The 22,151-nt window shown below is 38.9% G+C and overlaps 1 protein-coding gene across 1 annotated transcript in view; it reads right to left on the bottom strand.

The window, feature by feature from the left end:
- LOC139685814 (mediator of DNA damage checkpoint protein 1) overlaps positions 1 to 22,151 on the bottom strand; it is a 222,783-nt gene that overhangs the window by 113,841 nt on the left and 86,791 nt on the right. The window contains exon 5 of the mRNA XM_071582932.1: positions 16,415 to 16,551. Coding sequence (XP_071439033.1) covers positions 16,415 to 16,551 — 137 coding nt within the window. The remainder of the gene's footprint in view (positions 1 to 16,414; positions 16,552 to 22,151) is intronic.

Here is a 22,151-nt window from a genome sequence, read left to right as displayed (position 1 = left end):
CCTCCTTATGTTTACCAAATATAAATAAGAGGATACTGTGTTGAATAAATAAATAAACCTATACCCAATGATAAAAAATTCTTGATTCAAATGTACGATGAGTTCCAGAACATGGTCATGAGGAATTGCTGACTATGACTTTGTCTAAAAGAGCGCAGAATGAAAATTTTACCCTTTTTAAACCAGTGAGACAGAATAAACACCTTATGCTTAATATGTTGATGGATTTTGAGTTGAGCTTTACTGCAAATATCTGAGAAATTAGGTAGAAATTACAAAAATATGCGCATAATTTACTAGATTGACCACTTATTAAGGGAAAGTGTATTTTACTGACATCCATTTTATGGTATTGGCGAAGATTTGCGAATTGTTTCTTTGAGTTGCACGCAACCACGCTCTTGTTACATGCGAATTCATGGTGACTCAGTCGTCATGTTGGGCGTCTCTTACATAGACAACGAACAAATACGAGAAAATTTTACGGGAATAATGTTCCAAAAATTCCTTAAATTACCTGCCCAAAGGTGTGCTACATTATTAAAAAAAACTTTCGCAGTAGTCCTCGTATTCTAAAGCACTCGCCTACGTGTACTAAAAGGAGCATATGGTATGAAAGACTACAAAAAATAGCAATTTAATAATTTATATCCGGGCATTTTTTTCAGCCACCACTTGGCATCGGAGGTTAGATTCATTGAGCAGACTTTTATGGTCATGGTTGGTTGCATCTTCCGTTGACTCCATGTTTTCTTATCGAAGACTAGTGTGTTCAAGCGTGGTGGGCTTCTTTCTTTTTGGTATTTCGTTTGAGGTTGTCCTTCCGTATCGGTTCATCGCTAAGTGCCTGCGAGTCAACTTCTTTCCAAAACCCATTTCTTCATAAAACCTTGAAATCGTATTTCTCTCAGTCATCCTGGGAGGGAGCGAGAGATAGTCCTTGACAAGGTCCACCCATCTGTTACAAGATGACTCCCACTCAATATGATGGCAGCATCCAAGACTCTGGTATCAGTTGGACGCTTTACTTTTTCTTTACAATTATTTTATAGGTATCTACAACGACTAAAACTTTAGTAGGAATGAACAATATTGCAATATTCTATGAGATTTTTTCAGGTATAACGACTCCATTCACCCATCAAAAATATCACCCACGATTTAAAAATATTTAATCGTTTTCACTACACAGTTTCAATTTGATAAGTGGAAATGAATTAAGATAGGATTTACAATTGAATGTTATGGGCATTCCAGGAGTTTTCATTAACAAAAACACATAACTTCAGCCTACATCCTATAGAAGAATAGTACGTGCTGTCGGCATCACAGAGCAAGGCTAATTCATCGTTCTCGAGGAACACTCTTCGGCGCAGAGAATGACACCGTTAAATGATTTAGTAACTACTCCTATATGTTTCTTCTTTTGGCGAAAACCTTCCAGTAATCTATCAAAAATAAGTATTAAATCGCTCAATAACTTCTTCAGCTACGCTTAGATTGATCATTTTTTTGAGTAAAATTTGTAGGAATCTCCAAGTACTAATTCTTTTTTGCACGCGAAATGTGAGAATATCACTAACATGTACCATCAAAGATTCATGCGCTCCCCACTGATTTTGGATGCAAACAATTCAGAAGCATGGGCAAGATATGCTCTATCATTTTGAGACCTTGAAGAAAGATGGAGAAAAAAGTTCTACCCCCATCAAACTGAAAGATGAGTGATGGTTAGCTTTAACTCAAACGACTGTAATAATTATATGATCTCCATACAGGAAAAATTAACTGAGGACTAAGGTTAATATGCCTGTTTCGGTTAAAATATAATCTTCCACTTCCGCGTAACCTTACTCTAGCCGATGAATCGCGAAAAAATGGAACGCCAGACTAATACATAAAGCTCCCAAACAATCACTTAAATCATATAAATGAAACCCATAACGTCTTTGAATGACATGAAATTATAATGCAAACTGTCGAAATGCAACCCCATTTTCATCAATAATTATATGACTATGCACAAAAAATAACCCATTACTATTACAACAACGCCTTTTTCTAAAATTGGCACCGTATTGGCGGGTTTCGAACACATTGGCTGGTCTTTTAGAGATAAATGGGATCGCAATTTTAGAGCGTATAACGGAGTCGGCCCATAATTCATAAAATTTGCCGGACCGTCCAAGATCAATTATAGGAGTGATCTAAGTTTGTACCAAGTAAATGATCATTTGATAAGGAATGAAAAGAAAATAAAAATTGCAGTTTTTGTCAAATTGGCCTGATTGCTGATATTGATGCGTGGTTACTTCTGAAACCATATTTTGTACAGGATGAATAAACTTTGCGTTTTGCACGCCAAGCATACATTTATCAAGAGCAGTTGAGTTACACTGCTCGAAATAAATGCAACTGTAATTTATGCAAAAAGTTAAATTTTTTACCGTGAGCATATGAGTGGTTAATTACGGTGGGATATTAATTAGGGAGAGAGTGGGAATAGATAGCAGCGTGGAGTGATACACGGATGGCTAATTAGCTTACTCTGAAGGAGAATTAGTTGAGGCCCGCAGTCTCGTTCGAAGGAAGGTGTACTACATGTTAAATGCCCTCCGCAGTGCATTTAAAGTGTCCTTCTCCCTAAACCGAAAAGAGAATTTCGGTCTCGAGAAACCAATGTTTAAAACTCATTGACGAGAACGCGGTTTATTAATAAAAATAAAGTTTTAGTCTTTTAGAAGTGGTATATTGGTTTCACATGCTTCGACGATCCAATTTTGCATGAACTGAACACATAATGGGCACATAGCAGCAGAGAATCTATATACCAGGTGAGATGTGCCCTCTTAGTTCTAGGAAGACTATGACACTAAACTAAGGCAAAACCAGTCAACCATAGCAAATTGTATCATTCCTATTTTTCATGGTTCATACAAATAGTTAGTTTCTATTATAATATAATATTACTTTTAAATAAAGTGAAAAAGAATTTCACATAATATAAAATAAGTTTGGTAGAACATTTCAAAGAAAGAAACCAGTAACTTCTTTATGAAATCAATGGAGACGGTCAAAGTAAATCAAAGAGTTCTAGCTCGTAAACATTCTAATGCCTCAAAGATGTGATCACTGCTACTGTTTAAATATCTCCATATTAATATGATTCCAAAAGTTGAAATGCGCTTCTTTTGCAGTTTATTAATTGCTTGAAGCCCTCACCACTTTAATATTGTTCCCCTGGCACCCTCAACGTTGCCTTAACCGTTGACTCAAGTGTTTCACTGATTACGTTCGAAAAGGATTAGATCTACCTAGCTTCAGAGTCTGACTGCCTCCTAGAAGGAAACAGTTCACACTAACGAGCCGTGCATTTCAGTTAAATAAAAGTACAGCTTGAGTCCGAGGTAGCAGTCCTCTTCTCCTCGACTACTTATTGGCTGTCCAGTAATAAACAATGTGCGTTATATTTTTATCTATGTTTAATTAAGACATTGCCAACACGATTTAACGAATACATAACTCAAGATATTTGACAGTAGTTGCCACAAACTTTATTACAGAATATAAAGACTTCTTCTATATTTCTTAAGCCACATATATTTTCTGATTGCTCATTTGAAAGGAGTGCATGTTACAATTCATTAGAGGTTATATATTGGCATTAAATGGCTTAAACTTTAACCATGAAGAAAATCAATAATGGGATGCAGCGTGTTTCTTAATATACTATGTTGATTCCTAGTTCTAGTAAATAGTTGGAACCCCAATCAAATATACCTACGGGGCTCTCCAACAATTGGCTTGTGTTATAAGTTTAAAATAATTGGAATATACATCTAGAACAATTTCACTATATATTCTCATTAATTATGTAATTCGTAGTTCCCTACATTTTCTATTTATATACTTAAACTCGACAGAATGAAAATAATGGTTTATTAAAGCATTGAAATGCGTCAAAATCTATCTCATATATCAACAACATTTTTTGCCCGTCAGAGGCTTCAAGTCTGCACAAAAAACTCATCAACCTTACCCATTGCCATCTGATGTGCATTCTAGGGATTCCAATCGAAACCAATCTTTGTTTCTGAAAATTAGTTTTGTTTAAATATCAACGACATTTGAAAGGATTTCCATAAATAAAAACTCCGAGGGGTATGGTAAGGTATGCCGGAAATCCGTTTATAAATACGAGGGTCATCCGGAAAGTAGTACCCGTTCGTGCCGCATGAAGTGCTGACGACGCGAGTAGCCGCTGGACGAGGTCAGATAGCTTCAGTGGCTTGTCTGCCTTCTCTGAGCCAAGTTGCGTGACGCTAGCATTGCCTGTGTTGTTTCTGTGATTGTTTACAATGTTTAAAAAAATTGAGAACGCCGCCAGTTGTGAAGTGAGGGCAGTGATTAAATTCCTCAATGCAAGAAACGTTCGCCCATGTGATATTCATCGCCAATTAAAGGAGGTGTATGGAGACAATGTAATGGACGAGTCGTCTGTTCGGCGGTGGTGTCGCAACTTCAACATGGGGAGGGGGAACACACACGACGATGAGCGTTCGGAGAGACCGTCTGTCATTACAGACCAACTGGTGAGCTCAGTTGACGAATTCGTGAGGAACGATCGGCGCGTCACAATTGATGACATCTGTGAGCATTTTCCCAATGTTTCTCGAACAATTGTTCATGAAATTGTTAAACACCATCTGCATTATGCAAAAATTTGTGCAAGATGGGTCCCTCGCGTATCTCAATAAGCTGGCGGCGAAGGACTATGCAGCAGGAATACAGAAACTTGTCACACGTTATGACAAATGCCTTAATTTGCTTGGAGATTATGTTGAGAAGTAGTTTAAAGTATCCTCTTTCAAATAAATTTTTTTATGTTTGTTAATATTTACTTTTGTCTTTTTATTTCACGAACGGGTACTACTTTCCGGATGACCCTCGTACATCGAAGTAGGTCTGATACCTTCGAAATAATAGCGTACCAGTAATGGATTCCATAAACCCAGTGGGTATTCTATGGCTACTAATTACCTTTTCACTAAAACATATTTTCCGATTTCACCATTGCTGATTTCCAAATCTTCCTCAGTGTTTGCTCCTGTTCTTACTTCGTATACTTTAAATGTTGAGTGAATATTTTTTGTTGCAGATTTTTGAAGTTTAAAGATATTATTACATATTTTGTAACTTTAAGTGCTAAGAAGTAAAACCTACTCTTATTGATTTCTCAGTAAGTTAGGCACTTCACAAAAATTTCAATCGTGGTTAAAATATTAATACAATATGGATAGCGTTTTTAGCAGAAATTTATCCAATGAAACCAGCAAAATTGTTTACCCCATCTCAATGGTTCATGGATAGCGGGATATAGTGAAAAAATAATTACTCAAATATGTGACCATGTATACAGTGCATATTCTCCCGCCAGCACGACTGGAAGAGAAGCGCGTAACTAATCAGGTATTATTCAACCCAATTAAACATTTATCAATTAGAGTGCGTCTTTAAGCTCTTAGTCTTTGAAAAAAATTTCTGATAGTGTTACTACCTTGAAAATTGTAACATTTCGTAAATCGAAAATACAGTCAATGATGAATACAAATCATTTGTGAGCACGAATTCGATGATGCAATACTACTTTGCTTCATTAAACTTTCCCTAAGTAGTTCTCTTACTCAGAATTACACCTTCGATATCAGACAGGAAAAAATGAGAGTTGTAAAAGGAAGAACAGATAAGTAAAAATGCATTCCTACGATTGACGGTATATCATCATTTTAGGAGACCATTTGAGGGGCAATTGCCACATTGCGAGGACAGAACAAGTGAGACGTTAAAGTTGAGGTGACTACAAAAATTGCCCTCTTTTTTTAACTTGACTATGGCTTCTAAAATTCCATTTCATTAGATATCCAATATACAGTATAAACATTTGAAATAGAATTAAAGCGGGAAATAATTTATTAGTCCCTTTCATTGCCCAAAATTGCGGATAAATATCTGACTTTATTCTGGATGGTAGTATAAAAATAATGATGGCTCTAGCTCTTTTACCTAATACAATTTAGCAAATAGAACTAAAAGCATTATTATGGTTGAATATACGAATATATAGATATTTGTAAATTGTGAAACCCAACTCACTCTAAGGGAACATGAACACCAAGGCGGAGAGTCCTAATGAGTGGTCCATAGTATGGCATTTGGGAAGCAAATATTATATGCATGATAAAGTTAACGTACCCTGATTCTTGGAAACAAACGCTCCGATTGATACCCGAGGTGGAACATATGACATTACCGTACTTTGCTTTCTTCATTTTCTCTCACATGGTTTTGGAAAACCCACAAAAATGGTGTGAGTGTTCAGTTATTCCAATACGTGTGAGTGTTCAATTACGCCCAGGGTATGCCAAACAGTTTTTCCACCACCTGGTTCACTTGTACTAAAGTAAGATTCCTTCCGAAATTTCCGGCCAAAATTCTAATTTTCACAGATTATAGGGTTTAAAAGCATTAAAAGCGACTTTTTTTAGAAATAATTCGAATAGTATAACCAGTAGATTAGTGTATGACTACGCGTAGTACTGTTACATTGTAGATATCAGTTGAGATGCATTAGTATAACGCGTTAGCTAACTCAGCATTTTGAAGCATTACAATGACGTCTTTTTAGATTTTTCTAAATGGGAATTTGAAAGAAAAGATCTGACACTTCCTGATTTCTTCTAGATTTTATTATTTATACTGATTTAGAATTTATAGAGTTTCTACTTCAACGAAGAAATTATCATAAAATATTTTTTAATATAGTATGTTAGCGCTCTAAATATTCATTAATCTTCTATAAATGAACTGAATTAGATTCCTTTACAATTCCTTTTTCTATCCGATAAGGAATTTTAGAATGTTTCCAGCAATAAAGTTCATTATCATCCCTGTTTCAATTTAATCTTAAACTATTTCCAGCTAAGTAGTGTTAACTCAAGAGAGGGAAATTATAACACAATTATATCCTACGTCAGTATACTAATTTACACAACTGATTTGTGTAAGTAGGTTGCAGAACTATCTAGGATAGAGAACTAGCTCCTCTTTTATTTTTAATTTAATTTTCATGAGAGTCCTCACGATATGAGATGAAAGGTACTCAACCGATTTATTACCTTATGTAGCAACTGTATACTTTTAACATTCTATTAAATGTTTGTCTCAATAGGTTGGGCAATTTTCATACTTAGAAAGGAAATACGGACAAAGGAAAACCAAAGAAATATCAAATTTATTGCCTGCCACCAATTGCGATTCAGTAAATGAAATTTTAAAATTATTTTTAAGAATGCTTCAAACCTGGATTGAAGAAAATATAATACATAGTATTTCATAAGCGTGAATCAAATCAAGACTCGAATTTTAGTCCAAAAACTCACAGCATAAGCTTCAAAAGGATTATTAGTAGGATATCTTGAAAGTCAGGACCCTCGAAGTATTATGAATGCTTAATTAATGGTCACTTGATACATTGGAGAGGAAATGGTTAGTTTTGCGCACATGAATAATAAATCTTAAATTTCCAATCATTTAAATTTGTCAAACGTGCTCCATTAGCTTCAAACAGAGATTAACAATAATGAATACAAGTAGTCGGGCTCCTCAATAATTAATTTCATTAATTAGCGGATGAAATTCTAGTCCATTATACCAAAATACAGTATGATAATGATTTATTCCACTAATCAAGGGTAATAATTATAATCGATAAATTTAATTAAAATATACGAAAAGAGAAATCTTCAAATGCTCACATTACATAGCTAGGATCTTAAGATATTGAAATAAAATTTCCCAATTCCTCCTCCAAAAGCTCCTCAATTCTTTACATCTTGGCGCCTTAAATTTTATATTTGAACACTCCTCAAATGACAAACGTTTGAGGTAGCCTCTATAAATTTTATTTGTTTTGTGTTCACTTAAAAAGTATTATTAATTTAATTGTGTAAATTACATTTGCGCCAAACCCCGAGATAGGTAATCTACATTGCACATTCTTTATCATCTCCTTCAAATAATCTGACACGAGTTTACAAAATATTAACGCAATATTAGTCATTACTGAAGGAAGCATCCAATTCTTGATGATGTGACTTAATCGGACACTTAAATTAAACCCTTGAATTTGTACAATGATTAAGACGACCCACATGCGTCAACCTGTTTCTTGATGTATACTTTGACGGTCTAATGAACATGTGATTTTGGCAACGATACCTAAAATGTTATTTTTCAGCAATGATAAATCCTTATTTTAATTGATAATTAGATTTGAAGCGTCTTCATAAAAAAGAAGATACCCAAAGATCAATTTTAAGGTCATAAGTATTGCTCCTAAAACTCAAATGCTAACATTGAGTCTCTAGAAATAAGGCATACTTTTAAATCACCCCATTACTTCATCAATTGCTTAATTTTCACGCCTAACTTTGGGAATTCAGGACGACTGGGCTAATATAATAACATTTTTGAAATATTTTATTTATGATTGGGCAAGGAGTAAATTGATTCACTTCTTATAGGTCTTTTACCGAGTGCGATAAAGAATCTCAGACAGAGCCACTTGATTTAAATATTTGAAAAATTATTCGTTAATGTCCTGTAAAACCATATGAAAATATGACCGCGTACAGTGGTTAGTGGTGGGTACTTTGAGGAGGATGCCAAAAATATTCCACACTATTGCGACAGTTCGAGCACTCAGATTTCATTTAAATGTACGAATTTCATTGTAGATTTCATTCTGTGGGTTGTTTTATATTTTCGAAATTTGAACTCAAATTCAGGATATACATGGGCTTTTACCACATATTTTATGTAACGTTTCGAGCATATTTTCCGTGTGACGTTAATGTGTATACCGGCGCACACACATACACATCCGTCTCCAAGCAATCTTCTAAGATTAAAATAATTCCGCATCCATTCGCCACACGAGTTGTTGTTTCCCAGAAGTTGAAGATTTGAAGGCAATAACCAAGACCTCTTGAGACTGAGCCGTGCAACGCAGCCCCTTAATTAACACCAAAGAGAGCACGGATATGGTAGTTGGAGTGATACCACTACCAACTCAACGCGACCAGGACGAGACACCGAAAATAGCCTTAAATGATATTCCTGGGAACCTCTTTCAGGGCATTAAATACCTGCGGGCCTCAAACATCTCTCAACGAAAAAGTAGGTGAAAACTCTTACGTGAGCATTAAATTGAGCAGCTTTAAGCGAGACTAAAAGTCGACCTATATGCAATAAAGGGTCTGACCCAAAGTTTACTTTTTCTTGTATCATTTCTCCTTAACTTAATGGGCCAGCGCAGCGCAGAGTGGCACTGTCGCCGATCAACTTTAAAGACAGGTGAAGCTGAATCTTCACTTCTTCACTCGATGCAAGCCTTACAATCAGGTGCTATGCAAGTTAAGTAGTTTCTAATGAAAAAAGCAAGAACCTGGTAAGCTTTCTTGATTAATTAGTCTCCTCGGTGAGGTTTAATAGCTACATAAAATCAAATTGTCATCTAAGGTCTCTTACCTAACAATTAAAAATTTAGTATCTGCCAAATAGAGGCTGAAATATCAAACTCCGTAAACTGAACCTGATTACATTATCATGAGGGAGAAATTTTGGAACGTATATCAGCAAAATAAATCTATATTTGAAAGACGGTGAACTATTATAATAATACATTTAATATTCAGAGGACAAATTCATTTTATTCGAAAAAATTTATTTCTTTTAAGAATCAATTTTAATTTTCAAAGGTAATTTCAAAATGTATACATTCGTTAAATGAGTTTCAACGACAAAGTCATTGAAGTATTGGAAACGCATTTTTGTAAAGTATCAAATTTTATTTTTCATAATAATCCCCATTTGTAAAACTCAACCGTCACGATAACACAAATAATGTGAAACGACGCTAAAAATAGTTGAATTGGACAAAATTTCACAAAAAAACATTTTCACCAAATGACCTAATTATAATCAGCGCTTTGTGTAGTGCACTAACAACAATCCGTTTTTTGGATGCTGAAAACATAGATAAAAGGTGTTACACTAAAATGCGCCATCAAATTGATTCAATTAGCATGATACTCCACCATACATATATATCACTTCACAAATCCTAATAAACTCTACGGTCCTGCGTTAACTAGATTGACTAAACCACGGACTAATATTTAATGACGTAATTTTATTTTTAAATCCTAAAATATCAATTCTTGAATTTATTAAACAGCCTATCCCTCCAAAAGTTTGTTCAATACAATAATTCGCGAATTTTTTGAATTCATAATTTCAAAAATTTTGAAGGAAAATTTTACTTTTCTCACTAGCAATATTTTAAAATTTGCAGCTACTGAAAGGAAAATTTGTTCGTCTATTGGAGCTAGCAAAGGACAATTATGGAGATATTTAGAAGCAGTTCCTCGAGGATCACAAATCCATGAATAGTCAGCGTAATGATTTGGAGAGGACTGCCGTCGCTTCAAAATCTTATGACTGACGAGCGGTAAACGCTGCACTCGAAACACTTGAGAAGGAGGAGAGCAGTCCCTGGAGCAATGCGTGAGGGGACTTCTAGTCACTCTCAATGCCACAGCACCATCAAATGGCGGGCACCTGAGGAGAAACTCGGGCGGGATTTGGGCTAAAACTTTGCACCTCAAAAGCCACTACCCGGTCATAGAGTCAGACGCCAGAGGTAACATTTCGCCCATCATTCACTATATCTCCCTGAAGGAATGAATATACAAAATTGCTACTAAGAGGGGGGGAGTCAATAATAAAAAAATAATCAAAACGTATGTTTAATATTTTTAATACGACCCAGTACTACTTCAGGAGGTACAAGGAGTATGCACAAATTCAAACTAAAAGGTCGCCAATACGAGTACTTTCATGAGCATGGTTGTTGTGTTGATAGTCTCTTGCCCATGGGAAATCTGGTACCAAACGACGACTGACCAGTCGAGATCCCCTGAATACAACGGTCATTGTCAGATATGCAAAAGAATTTTCCCCAAGGAAATTTCAGTTCCTACGCTGGGAAAAAATGTTCAAGCTTTCGAACAAATCATTGGTGACGATGAGTCGAAGCATGCCCACGTCATTTCTGAATCCCGTCGGTTCTCCCATTTGAGAAAGGGACGACCTTCAATCCCTTCCTTCGCATCGCGATAGTCGGCTCATCGCTGAGTTTGCCGGCAAAGGCATCTCCTACATTCTTTAACAGGCACATAATGGACAGCGGAAGATCGCCACTCTTTCGTAAATCTACCCATTAGGGCTGCGTACTTCCGCGTCAAGCATTTGATCAAACACGCAAAGGACTTGCCGTCCGTTTTAGGCACGCCATGAGTCAAGAGTCCCTTTAATGCGGTTCGTAGACCTAGATAAAAAAATTCTCCGACGGCCTATCCAATGGAACTCGTAAACAGTGCGGCCGGGAGGGGGGGTGGAGAAGGGTGGAAGCGCTTCCCGAGGTGAAGTGAGTGCAAGGGGAGAGAGTCGGGGGGGGGGAGGAGGTTAAGAAGGAGGGAATAGGGTGCGACCCCATGGAAGACAAAAGGGAGTGGAGGCTGAAGAGGGAGGACGGCTGGGCGTGCAGCCCCACTCGACGAGGAGCGGGCCGCCCCGAGACAAAGGTGCCAGGGCGGAGACGGGGAAGGAGGCACTCCAGCGAGGGTTTGATGGGAGTGCATGTGGAAATCCCGGCCGCCTGCGCGCCTCCTATTGTTCCCGCAGGAAAAATCCCCTTCTTCCCTGTGCCCTCACTCCCCGTCGCCCACGACAACTCAGCCCTCTGAAAAGACACTGCTGCATGGAGCTGGAGGCATTACCTGTCTGGGGAGCTATTGGGGAAGCTTCGAATAGCGGCCACACACGCTTAAGGAGCCGGACTCCTTGAAATCCCCCGTCCTGATACACACTGCCGAGAAAGTCCCCTGTCGTATTGGTTCGGCAGCAGTCATGGCGCATTCCTCGGCGCATTCGGGCTGATGACCCTCACGAACGGAGAGGCAGCCTATTTAATCTCGGTCATTTAGGGACATCGCAAGCACTTGACCCTCACTTTTCGGAAAACGATCGGATTTACGACGGAATGTGCGAAATACGTCTGTGTGAGGGAAGAACGGCCAAAACTTGTGCCGGCCACACTAACCGTGAGCGCTATTTGATTATTTATCCCTATGTTACCTTTCTACCACCCTGTATCACTGATGATTCACAACATCCAAGCGCTGAAGGACTCTCGAGGCAACGTCGATAGTCGACGAGGACAAGAAGTCCGCAGGGTCTCCGGTACAATCAAAACAGGGGAGATATCGGTGGAACAATGAGTCCAGTTTTCAGCGGGGATCAGAAAAGAAATTTGGGGGCAAATGAAATATGCAGCAATAAGTAGGGACCAGCTGTAATTGAACAACCTTGATAGCTGTTCTTCGGTAGTCGGATACACGGGGACAGTTAGATGCCATTAAAGGACTTTCGAACTTGGCCACAGTGTCTTAAAGCTATTTTTTTAGAATTATACAATACATTACATTAGCCACAGCATTGCATATAGTTCCGAACACATCTCTGGAGATAAGACTCGCTTGCCGGTACCAGAAGATAGATTTTAATGGAAGGCAACCATTACTTAAATTATCGTTGCATAAATGAGCGCAAAATAGTAATTTATTGTTAAAAATCCGTAGTCGTTGAAGCAGTTCGAAGTTCATTACGTTTGACCCACGTTGTGGGTCGACGCTTTTCTTGTGTTACTCTTATCTTTACACGTTCTTCAATTTTGTGGCAGAAAAAATTGCATAGGGTATGTGTGTATTATATATATATATATAATACACACATACCCTATGTAACATTTAACTAACTATAAAACTATAATGGTTCTTTAGTAAAGCCAGTTCTCAAAACGTTTCATAACAATTTGTAGTTGCTTTTTGATTTACAACCGACACCAAAAGAAGCAGGGCAAAAATTATCGTGCCTAGTCTCATAACAATCATGAAAGTAAAAATTGATCGAAAATGGATAGTTTTGAAACCGACGTTAGTAGATATTTTTCTGTGGAGTTTAATTACACATAAATTTGCTGAGAATTACCACAGTGCAAATCAAATCACGGTAATTTTTATTGTCTATTTTACTTACGTTCGTAAATCAAACAACAACTAGAGCAATTGTTCGGAAAAGTAAATTTTTAATTACTGATTTTAACTAAACTATTACAAATCAATAAAATATAAATAAAAGGAATTTATGGAAACAAGGCCACCATTCGTATCTATAAACTTAGGTGCCTAAGATGATCTTGAATTACCGAGGAATTTTCTAAGTATCAATCTTCAAATAATTTTAATATTCTCCACGCGTAAGTACTTATTACCCTGAGTATCACGAAATTTTATGCATAACATTTCCATTAAGAGCAGGCGATGTAATTAGACAATGATTTAATTATACCAAGCGGAAGTTATGGTTTGGGAATTTGTCCGACGTGTATCAGCGCAATGCGCTACTATAGAAAGAACAAAAGGATTAAGAGATCGGTGAACTACAACAATTGAAACTGATACTTATATCCACGAAATAAAATTTTATTCTTTTTTTCAATATAAATAAATGACTTATTTAGGAGAAATTGAAGCATTATTTGGAGAAAGGACTACGTATTCCAATTGCGTTCACCATTTTACGTATATCACTTTCAAGTATGCATAACGCCGTCCAAACACAATTTTGATATTTTTGGTCCATTTTAATATACCCCGCAGTCTAGGAACAGGTGAAACACGTTGCTGACATCGGTTCATTGATTTTTACTGAGAAAATGCAGAATTCATTCCAAGCATGAAAAAAACAAAATAAACATTAATAAAATGTTTATTTTGTTTTTTTATTGTTTTTATTTATTTTGTTGATTAAAATACATTCTAAAAGGGACGATGATTTAGTGAGACCATTTAGCTTGTCAGAGAAATGAATAAAAATCGTCACAGACCCAAGTAACTCATTGTGCTGTCATCAAGTAGCAATGCTGTCTTGGTCACTATTGTAGCATTTAGTCATAAAAAAGGGGCATTGAGAGAGTAACATGCTTCCTACATAGAGTTTTGTCAACACTGACAAGAAAAGACGAGCGTTGCAATTGAAGTAAATCTTTTGAATAACATGTAACAGGTATCAGTCAATCATATCTAGAACATAATTTGAACTTTTTAAGAATTGCATTTAAGTCAAAATACCCCCTCTTTCATTTGAAACGAAAATTTAAAGCAATATAATGATATAAAACTTTTTAAGAAATGGCAAAGACACATGGTGGGACATTGAAAACAACACAGAAAATTTAGAAATGGATATAAAAGATGCTTTTCGGCGTAACTTAATGGAATCGATTAATACTGGAAATGGAAGCAAATGGACCAAAAGTCGTGGCACTAAAGCGCGACGGTCATAACCAGGCATGTTAACCTCCAGCCGCCTTAGTTAGCATCAAATTGAAAAAAAAAACATTCAAGAATCTAATAGCCATTATCTGTCGTGATTAATGAAAAGTCAATATTCTACGCCATAACAAAATTGAAGCATCACTTTTGATGTATCTTAATCTCTAGTCAGGTGGTTAGATTTAAAGTGATAAATATCAAGGAGAAATCAAAATTTTTATGATACGCATTAGCTTTTAAAAACGATATTGTCAAACCAAAAATTAAGACTATTCAGATAAAAACATTCAATGGTGGAAGGGGTTTATTTCACTTTGAATTCAATTAAGTCAGTATCTCTCACAATATGCTCTTTACTGATTGAACGCAATTGCCTCTTAGAGTAAGTTCTTCAGGACTCTCCGAAATCTCATCCCGGGGTTGCGGATCGCCATCCTTCGAAAATGGCTGGCATTCCTAAACGAAATTATTCAAAGAACATGAATAAATGAGAACGGACCAGCCCTATGCACCGTGGGTATAAGGGAGGGAAATTCAATTTGTATCAATGCCCAGTCATATCGTGCGATCCCTCGAAATAATCATGGAGGAGCCCTAGACGTTTTTGACCCCGTTTATAATCTTACGCGTCCCTACATTCCACAACATCCCCATCTGCACCTCACTTCATTTTCATTAATAGATAGACGCGCAGACAGACTCCTTATTTGCCATTCATATATACAAGTATCTATGCTGACTTTCCGCGATTAAATTATTACTTGGATCATCGTGTATAACGGAAAATCATTGATTAACTCCACGCGAGTGATTCACATAGGCCACAATCATCTCAATCATCGAGAACCCCCATCTCGTTCCCTCAATCGTGTTAAAATCTTTGGTGATTAAATCCGTACTCTCTCCTCCCGTGGGCTGCCATTCACAAGTCATACCACCACCCTCTCGGATAAGTAGCTTCAGGAAGCCCAACAAGAGAACAAGTCGCCGTCGAGGATTTGCAGCCGAAGCAAATTTTTTTGGTTGCATCGTCGTACAAATTGATAGCATATGTTTTCCCGGGAGACCTCCAACCCTCCTCGCCCGGCGGCCTGGCCCCGAGGAACCAGGCCCCTTCGCCCCTCCTTCCCCCCCTCGAGTGATCCCAGGGACATCAGATGGATGCGCCCCGTGGGTCGCCAACCCTCCTCCCCGCTCGGCAACGTGCGCGGCCCCCACCCAGACCGTCGCCCCTTCCGCCCTCGCGGAAATCCATCCCGACCACTCTACCAATAGGATGGGGCCCGCCGGCGGGGGTTACTTCCATCTGCCCGTCTATCCGTCCGTCCGTTCGTTCGTTCGTTCAGCTCCCTTCCGCGGGGGCCGGGAGGGAGGAAACTTGGCGGCGGCGCTCTGCTTCCTTCCACTGGGTGTGTGCGAATGTGTAGGGGTGGGTGGATTTTGAGGGTGCGGAGCAATAGGAGCGGGGGCATAGGGATGGTGGGTGCGCAGGGGGTGTCGCGGGGGTGTTGCGGGTGGGTGATGTAGAGGGTGGTGCGGAGGGGGTGGGCGGTTGGGTGGGTCCGGCGGGACGGGCAATCCCTTGAGTTTGGGGCGCCGCGGATGGGGGATCTGCGGGGTGTTGAGGGTGTGGTGAGAGGGCGCACGGCGGCTGCGAGGGTGGGTCGTGATGGTGGGAAGCCTCTGCAGTGTTCGAGCCTTTGCAAGGGGAGGGCGACGGAGAGGGGGGGTCGTATGTGTGAGATGGTAGAGTGAGAGGGGATGGGTGGATGGTGTGGGTGGAGGGGGTGGTGACTGTGCGAGAGTGGGAGGCGGTGGGTGGGGCCGGAGGGTGGTGAGGGGGAATGGGAGAGAGTGAGGGGGGAGAGTGGGGGCTCTCAAAGTCTCCTCTCACTCACCCTGGCCCGCTCCAGTCCGGCCGATGAATCCAGGGAGTCGTCGGACCCGCCGTCGGACATGGCGAGGAACTCGTGGGTCTTGTACGCCAACTCTGGGTGCTTCTTCTTTCGCGGCAAGGCTGGTTCGAGCAAAAGCCCTGCGGAAGAGAGCGAGAGACGGGGTTTTTGAGACATTTCGGTGGTGCTCTCGTCGGGGTTTGCGGGATTGGAGACAGAAGTACCCTTCGGGAGATGAGCAGCTGGTGCGGACAGCGTTTCGTGCAACTGTCGCCGATTCCACCCGAGACAGTGTCGGAGAAAAGCAAAATAGTTATTACAATGAAAGAACGTTTTGAGACGAGATCAAGAGAGCCGTTTCTTCACAGAATAATCAACGGTCGAAGTAAATGATGAAATCGTTGAGAAACGCTTAATCAATTGAAAATAAATTAACAATAATAGAATGGAATATAATTGTAGTCGCATCGATAGCCATATTCAATTAAACACACGTGGGAGTCACTATAAAAAAATTAAAGATTCATTGGGGTTTTGAAACATTCTATCCTAATATAGGTCGGATATACTATCATTAAGCTGTATGACTTCGTACATAGTTGAGCATTTGTTAGAGCACCGAACTACACATATTTTCATTCATACATGGTACTTAATCATAAAACGTATTTATGTTATAAATAACCTACTTTCACTTTTGAAAAATCACTATGCTGATCAAATGGTGACTGTATTTTTGCCAACAAACAATAAAAAAATACCAATAATTTTTTGATTTCATCATAAATATTTTCTAAATGTTGAAGTACCGAATAGTTCAGGTGATATAAATTAAAACACTCATTTTTAATTACTCAAAATACGAGAACTTGTTTTGCAAATAACAAATGTTCGCGAATTGAGTGAACTCCACCTATGCCATATTGTTTCTCTCAGCGAGAAACAAATCAACAACAGTTTAAATAAATATAAAGTTTAAACGTCGTCTACTGCAATAAGCAAGACATTTCAAAAACCTATTGCAGCTTAGCTCACAGCATACAAAAAGGGGTGACGGGCAGGTAGCATATGCATCTAACCCAAATGTCACGTGTTCGCATCTCACTTTAACTGTTCACGCTGCAACTAATTGCACGGCCGCAGGCCCAACTACAACATATATACTTTTCCGTACTAAGGGCAAAAACTTAAATAATGATAAGTTAAGAAAAACGATATCAAACACGCACACATTAAAGGTCCTTTCAATGAATGCATGACCCAAAATTTCACAGATTCCAAAATCAATCTCTGTTTCTATTTACTTTCTTTCTGGCGCTTTCAAGCACAGTTATTAGAAACACCAAAACCATTTCATATGCTTAAATTTAAAGTAATAAGAAAATACATATTCAAATATGGGGAAGCCACTCCCCCTGCGAAAAATAAAAGATACATCTTAAAAGATGAGATCAATGAGATACACAATGACCAACCTATGCCAAAATAATGATGCTAAAAATAAATAGGAAACTGATAGTTTCAAAGATGCACTGGTAATGCCATTAGAGTACGATCAGAATGGCTTATCTCGCAGCGAATCCGGAATCAAGATGGCTTTCATGAAACGGATTTTTCCTGACTAAAAGGACGAATATTTCGATTGCTTAAGCCAATCCTGAGTGGCAAGAGTATAACACTTCACTCAAGAACAGTTTAAAGAATAAATGAAACTTGGATGTCCAAAATACCTCAGACAATACAAACAAATTTTCGGAGGTATCCGGGGGAAATCAGGGCATCCCAAGGATGCTAACAATAAGATCGTATTGAAAAGAAATAAACAGGAAAGATAAAATTTCACTTCGAGATACCGCAGCACTCCCAGCGGTTCCACACAACGCCTGAGACCGGTTTCCTGGCAGCAGCGCCCTCAAAATGAGCGGCCCGTCTCCAATCATCCTCCGACAGATTGATTGAATGATCACAGCCAAGTGTCGCCGCCGCCCGCGATCGATGGCTCGCTCCCCACTCACCTGATTTCCAGAGGATGCCCAAGCGCTCGCCTCGCCGCGACTAGCGCGACACATCCTCCTCACCGGCTGCCCCGGCTCTCTGGTGATGCCGGCCGGGGCGAGCCGAAGAGAGCCGAAGGCAGCCGAAGCGCTACCACCCACCCCGTACCCCGACTCAACTCCGAGCCCAGACGCCCCTTCCCCCTCCCCCACACCCGACACTCCGCCGCGAAATGTGGAGCACGATTCACTCGACCACATGGGTCGTGAGACTTACGCAACGGCAAACTACAATCCCATCATATTTAATTGGTTCCAAGGAGAGCACTAGGAAAAACTAATGAATCCCACCGTGCACGAGCTTCACGATACGAGTCATAAGGTGATCGAACGTGTGGGGGAGCACCTGGCTGGAGTTGGAGCGAAATATACCTTTCGTCTAGACTTGGCACTTAGACCAGCCAAAATAAAAGAACTCTATTGACTGCTCTAAAACCATTAAAACTGAGCAACAGTTGGTAAGAGGTGGTTGTGATTTAAGAGAAATTTCATTTTCTTTTAACATTAAGAATTCCTAGAGTTCCGATACCCTTTAAAACCTGGATATGCACAGATTGAAAGGATCATCGTGGCTCTTATTCTATTAACATTATTGAATCATGGATATAGGCCCTTGCAAGAAGATAGCGAGGGAGGATCATTGACAACACCTAGCTTACTGGGGATTTCATAACTTTCATACGCATCGTGATTTTTAAAATGAGCACACCCATTTAAACCTAGGATGAAGGCATGATGAAGGAAAATGACATTCCTAGGATAGGATTAAAGAGGGTGGGTAAGGTGACGATTTATTACGTTTTGTTACTCTTGTAGATTTCCATCACCCAACGACATTGAGCAGTTATACATAAAACTCTCTCATGATGTTTTTATCACTGTGTCATGAAAACATGTCCAGTTGGCCAGAGTCTTTAACACGTTAATAACTGTGGAGGAAGAATTTTAGTATACCCTCAGTAATTAGCAACATGTACGGTCTACAGTCATTTATAACCAATGATATGCACTCATATCATTGTCAATCAACGGGCAAATACTCCGTTCATTATGTGCTCAGACTGTTGTCATTGGCGTGCGAACCAATCTCTGATTGTTGAATTATTCAAATTCAAGTTGTTAGAACACGTACTTTACTAAAACGGAAAATATTGTTGAAACAAAAATATTTCGTAAAATTCTCATTTGAAAGAACAGCTAACTTTGAATAGAACATATTTCTACGAAACTTGAATTACTAACGTAAAGGAGGTAAGTTAGAAAATAGATATCGAGAAGCCCTATACCATTAAACCTCCCTTATCATGACGAATAGGATTAAGCAAAACTCGACTCCTTGAGACATAGGAGACAGCACAATTTCAAATCCCCTTGACACACTGACTCTGACTGACTAAACACTGACGAAAGGAAAGTTACTTTCTTCACTATCGATGTACCAACTCTTTTGCGGTAAAATTTTATCCACGGCTAAAAGGAAAAAAAGTGACTTCGGCACGACGCTCGCAACCCGTATGCACCATTTCCAGAAGGGTCGAAATTGTCAAAGGAACAGTTTTACCACCGCCACCCTCCAGACTTCTTGGGGCCGGAGAGCTGACTCATTAGATTTCACGGCGGGATAGAGGAGATCTCCCGCGGGAGTGGGGGTGGTGACCCGTTATTGGGAGGTGAGGGTGAGGCAGGCACGCTCCCCTCAGCACAGCCGTCTCTTCGAGTGCCGTCAGCTTCATTTCCCCTCATCTCAATAGCTCCCCTCATTAGCCTGAAAAACGTTCGTTCCTCTGGAGTTTTCGAGATTACTGCGATGTAAATGGATGTAGCCGGTCCAAAAGCGTCCCACGGAAGCGGAGAGATTAAATGGTCTCTCTTTTCGACAGTAGATCCGGCGCTCCTCCGCTCGGGATTTGAATGAAGGCGAAGCACTAAGAATAGTCTCGGCCGAATTTAACGCCGGGATGAAAACACGAATACGAAAATGAGAAAATTGAATAGCTACAAAAAAAACCTCAATCTCCGGTGGATGAATGAGTTTAGAGTGCAAGGACCGTAGCTTACTTTCTGGCTGAGGCTCTGGTAGAAGGAAATGATACATGAACGAAGGTATAATGTTTGCAGCGCACGAAACATGAAGCAAAGAGAGGCGTAAAAGAAGCAACGAAGGGAAAGAAAACAACCAAGAGACCATGAATGACAGACAAATACTTTTTATTATAAATCAACAGAGATTCGAAGTATAAAAGGAAGCAATTACGCAGACAACTCCAACACACTATCGAATTCTATGATGACCAATCCAATTGGATTATTCGCAAATGATACCACATATTATTCATGCGAGATTGATAAAATGTACTGCAAGGTTCTTTAATTAATTAATCTCAGCCATATCATTGCTTGGCATTAAGAGTCGGGCTCCAAGTGAGATCTGACAGAGTTTGCACTAATGCATTTATGGGAAAAGCTAACCCATCATCTAGTAGCGTAAAGACTCGGGTGTGTGCATAAATTATTACGGGACAAGTGAATACTTAAGCATCACATTAACATCGGTCCTAATATAGAGGAAATAGGCCCACGCGGCTGCGTTTAATGCAATGTCGCCAAGTTTAATTCAAATAATTTAAAGTACTTGTAAATGAATGTTTTCGTAGAACGGGAGTAATGTTTTATTGAAAAGGAACCATTTTTTTGGCTTCATTTGAAATGCACACCTCGAGCGTTTGGGATACAGGTTAGATAGAAATAATTCCGAAATAAAATAAATAAAAATTGAAGACCCCCAATTCGTTACAACTTGAAACGAGTGAATCAAAAACTTCAAGGGATTTTTGTAAAAAAAAGTTCCTGTCGAAAGAAGTCTCTCACATCACAGTGATTATATACACGACGAAACCTACTAAATAAATACGAATTGCATGCATTTAATCCTAAATTTAAAGGTATGCACCAATAATGCATTGTATTTAAAAAGAGAGTACAAAATAAGGATGCTTATGAAATCAACTAGTGTAGAGACAATGGAAAGAATCCCGTTTCCCAAACACGATTCGCGAGCACAACAGGGAAGGAAAAGTATTTTGAAATGCTTGAATAAAAAATATTTACTGTGGCCTAAATGTCATGATAAATTAACTATATGTCTCCTGATATTTTGTAACGTATTAATTTCCGCCATACAATTGTGAACTATTTCGGAGAAAATGTGGTTTCAGTTTTACCCATAGGCTCACATAAGAAATAAGAAGAAGAAAATAATAGAGATAGTCATAACATTTCCAAAGGAGTGCAGGTGAAACGCGGGGTAAAGTATTCACGAAGAGATTTAAAAAAATATAATATTGCCCTAAGCATGACGAAAGATTCATTTAATTCCTCGAACGGAAACGCAACGGTAAGATGAATCCAGTGTTAATCGTTCAATGCAAAGTTTGAAAACACAGAAGCTTGAGTTTATTCCTCGAATTACGCTTGAGTTTAGCACTCAAGGTCTTGGATTACATTTTAAGCCTCAAATTAAGACGACTTCTTTCTTTTAACTTCAACTTGCTTTACTCATCATTTTATTAACACTTGGCTATAATAATAATTTACTCTTGATTAATTAATATGAAAAATACATATTAAGAGGAAACAATAGTTTTATTAACTTAAAGCCATCGAAAATTGAAATAAAATATTTTAGT

This window comes from Hetaerina americana, unplaced genomic scaffold (assembly GCF_022747635.1).
Source record: "Hetaerina americana unplaced genomic scaffold, ioHetAmer1.1.p SCAF_12, whole genome shotgun sequence".
NCBI classification, from domain to species: domain Eukaryota; kingdom Metazoa; phylum Arthropoda; class Insecta; order Odonata; family Calopterygidae; genus Hetaerina; species Hetaerina americana.
The sequence above is the reverse complement of the archived record's forward strand: the minus strand, read 5'-3'. Positions and strand labels throughout refer to the sequence as shown.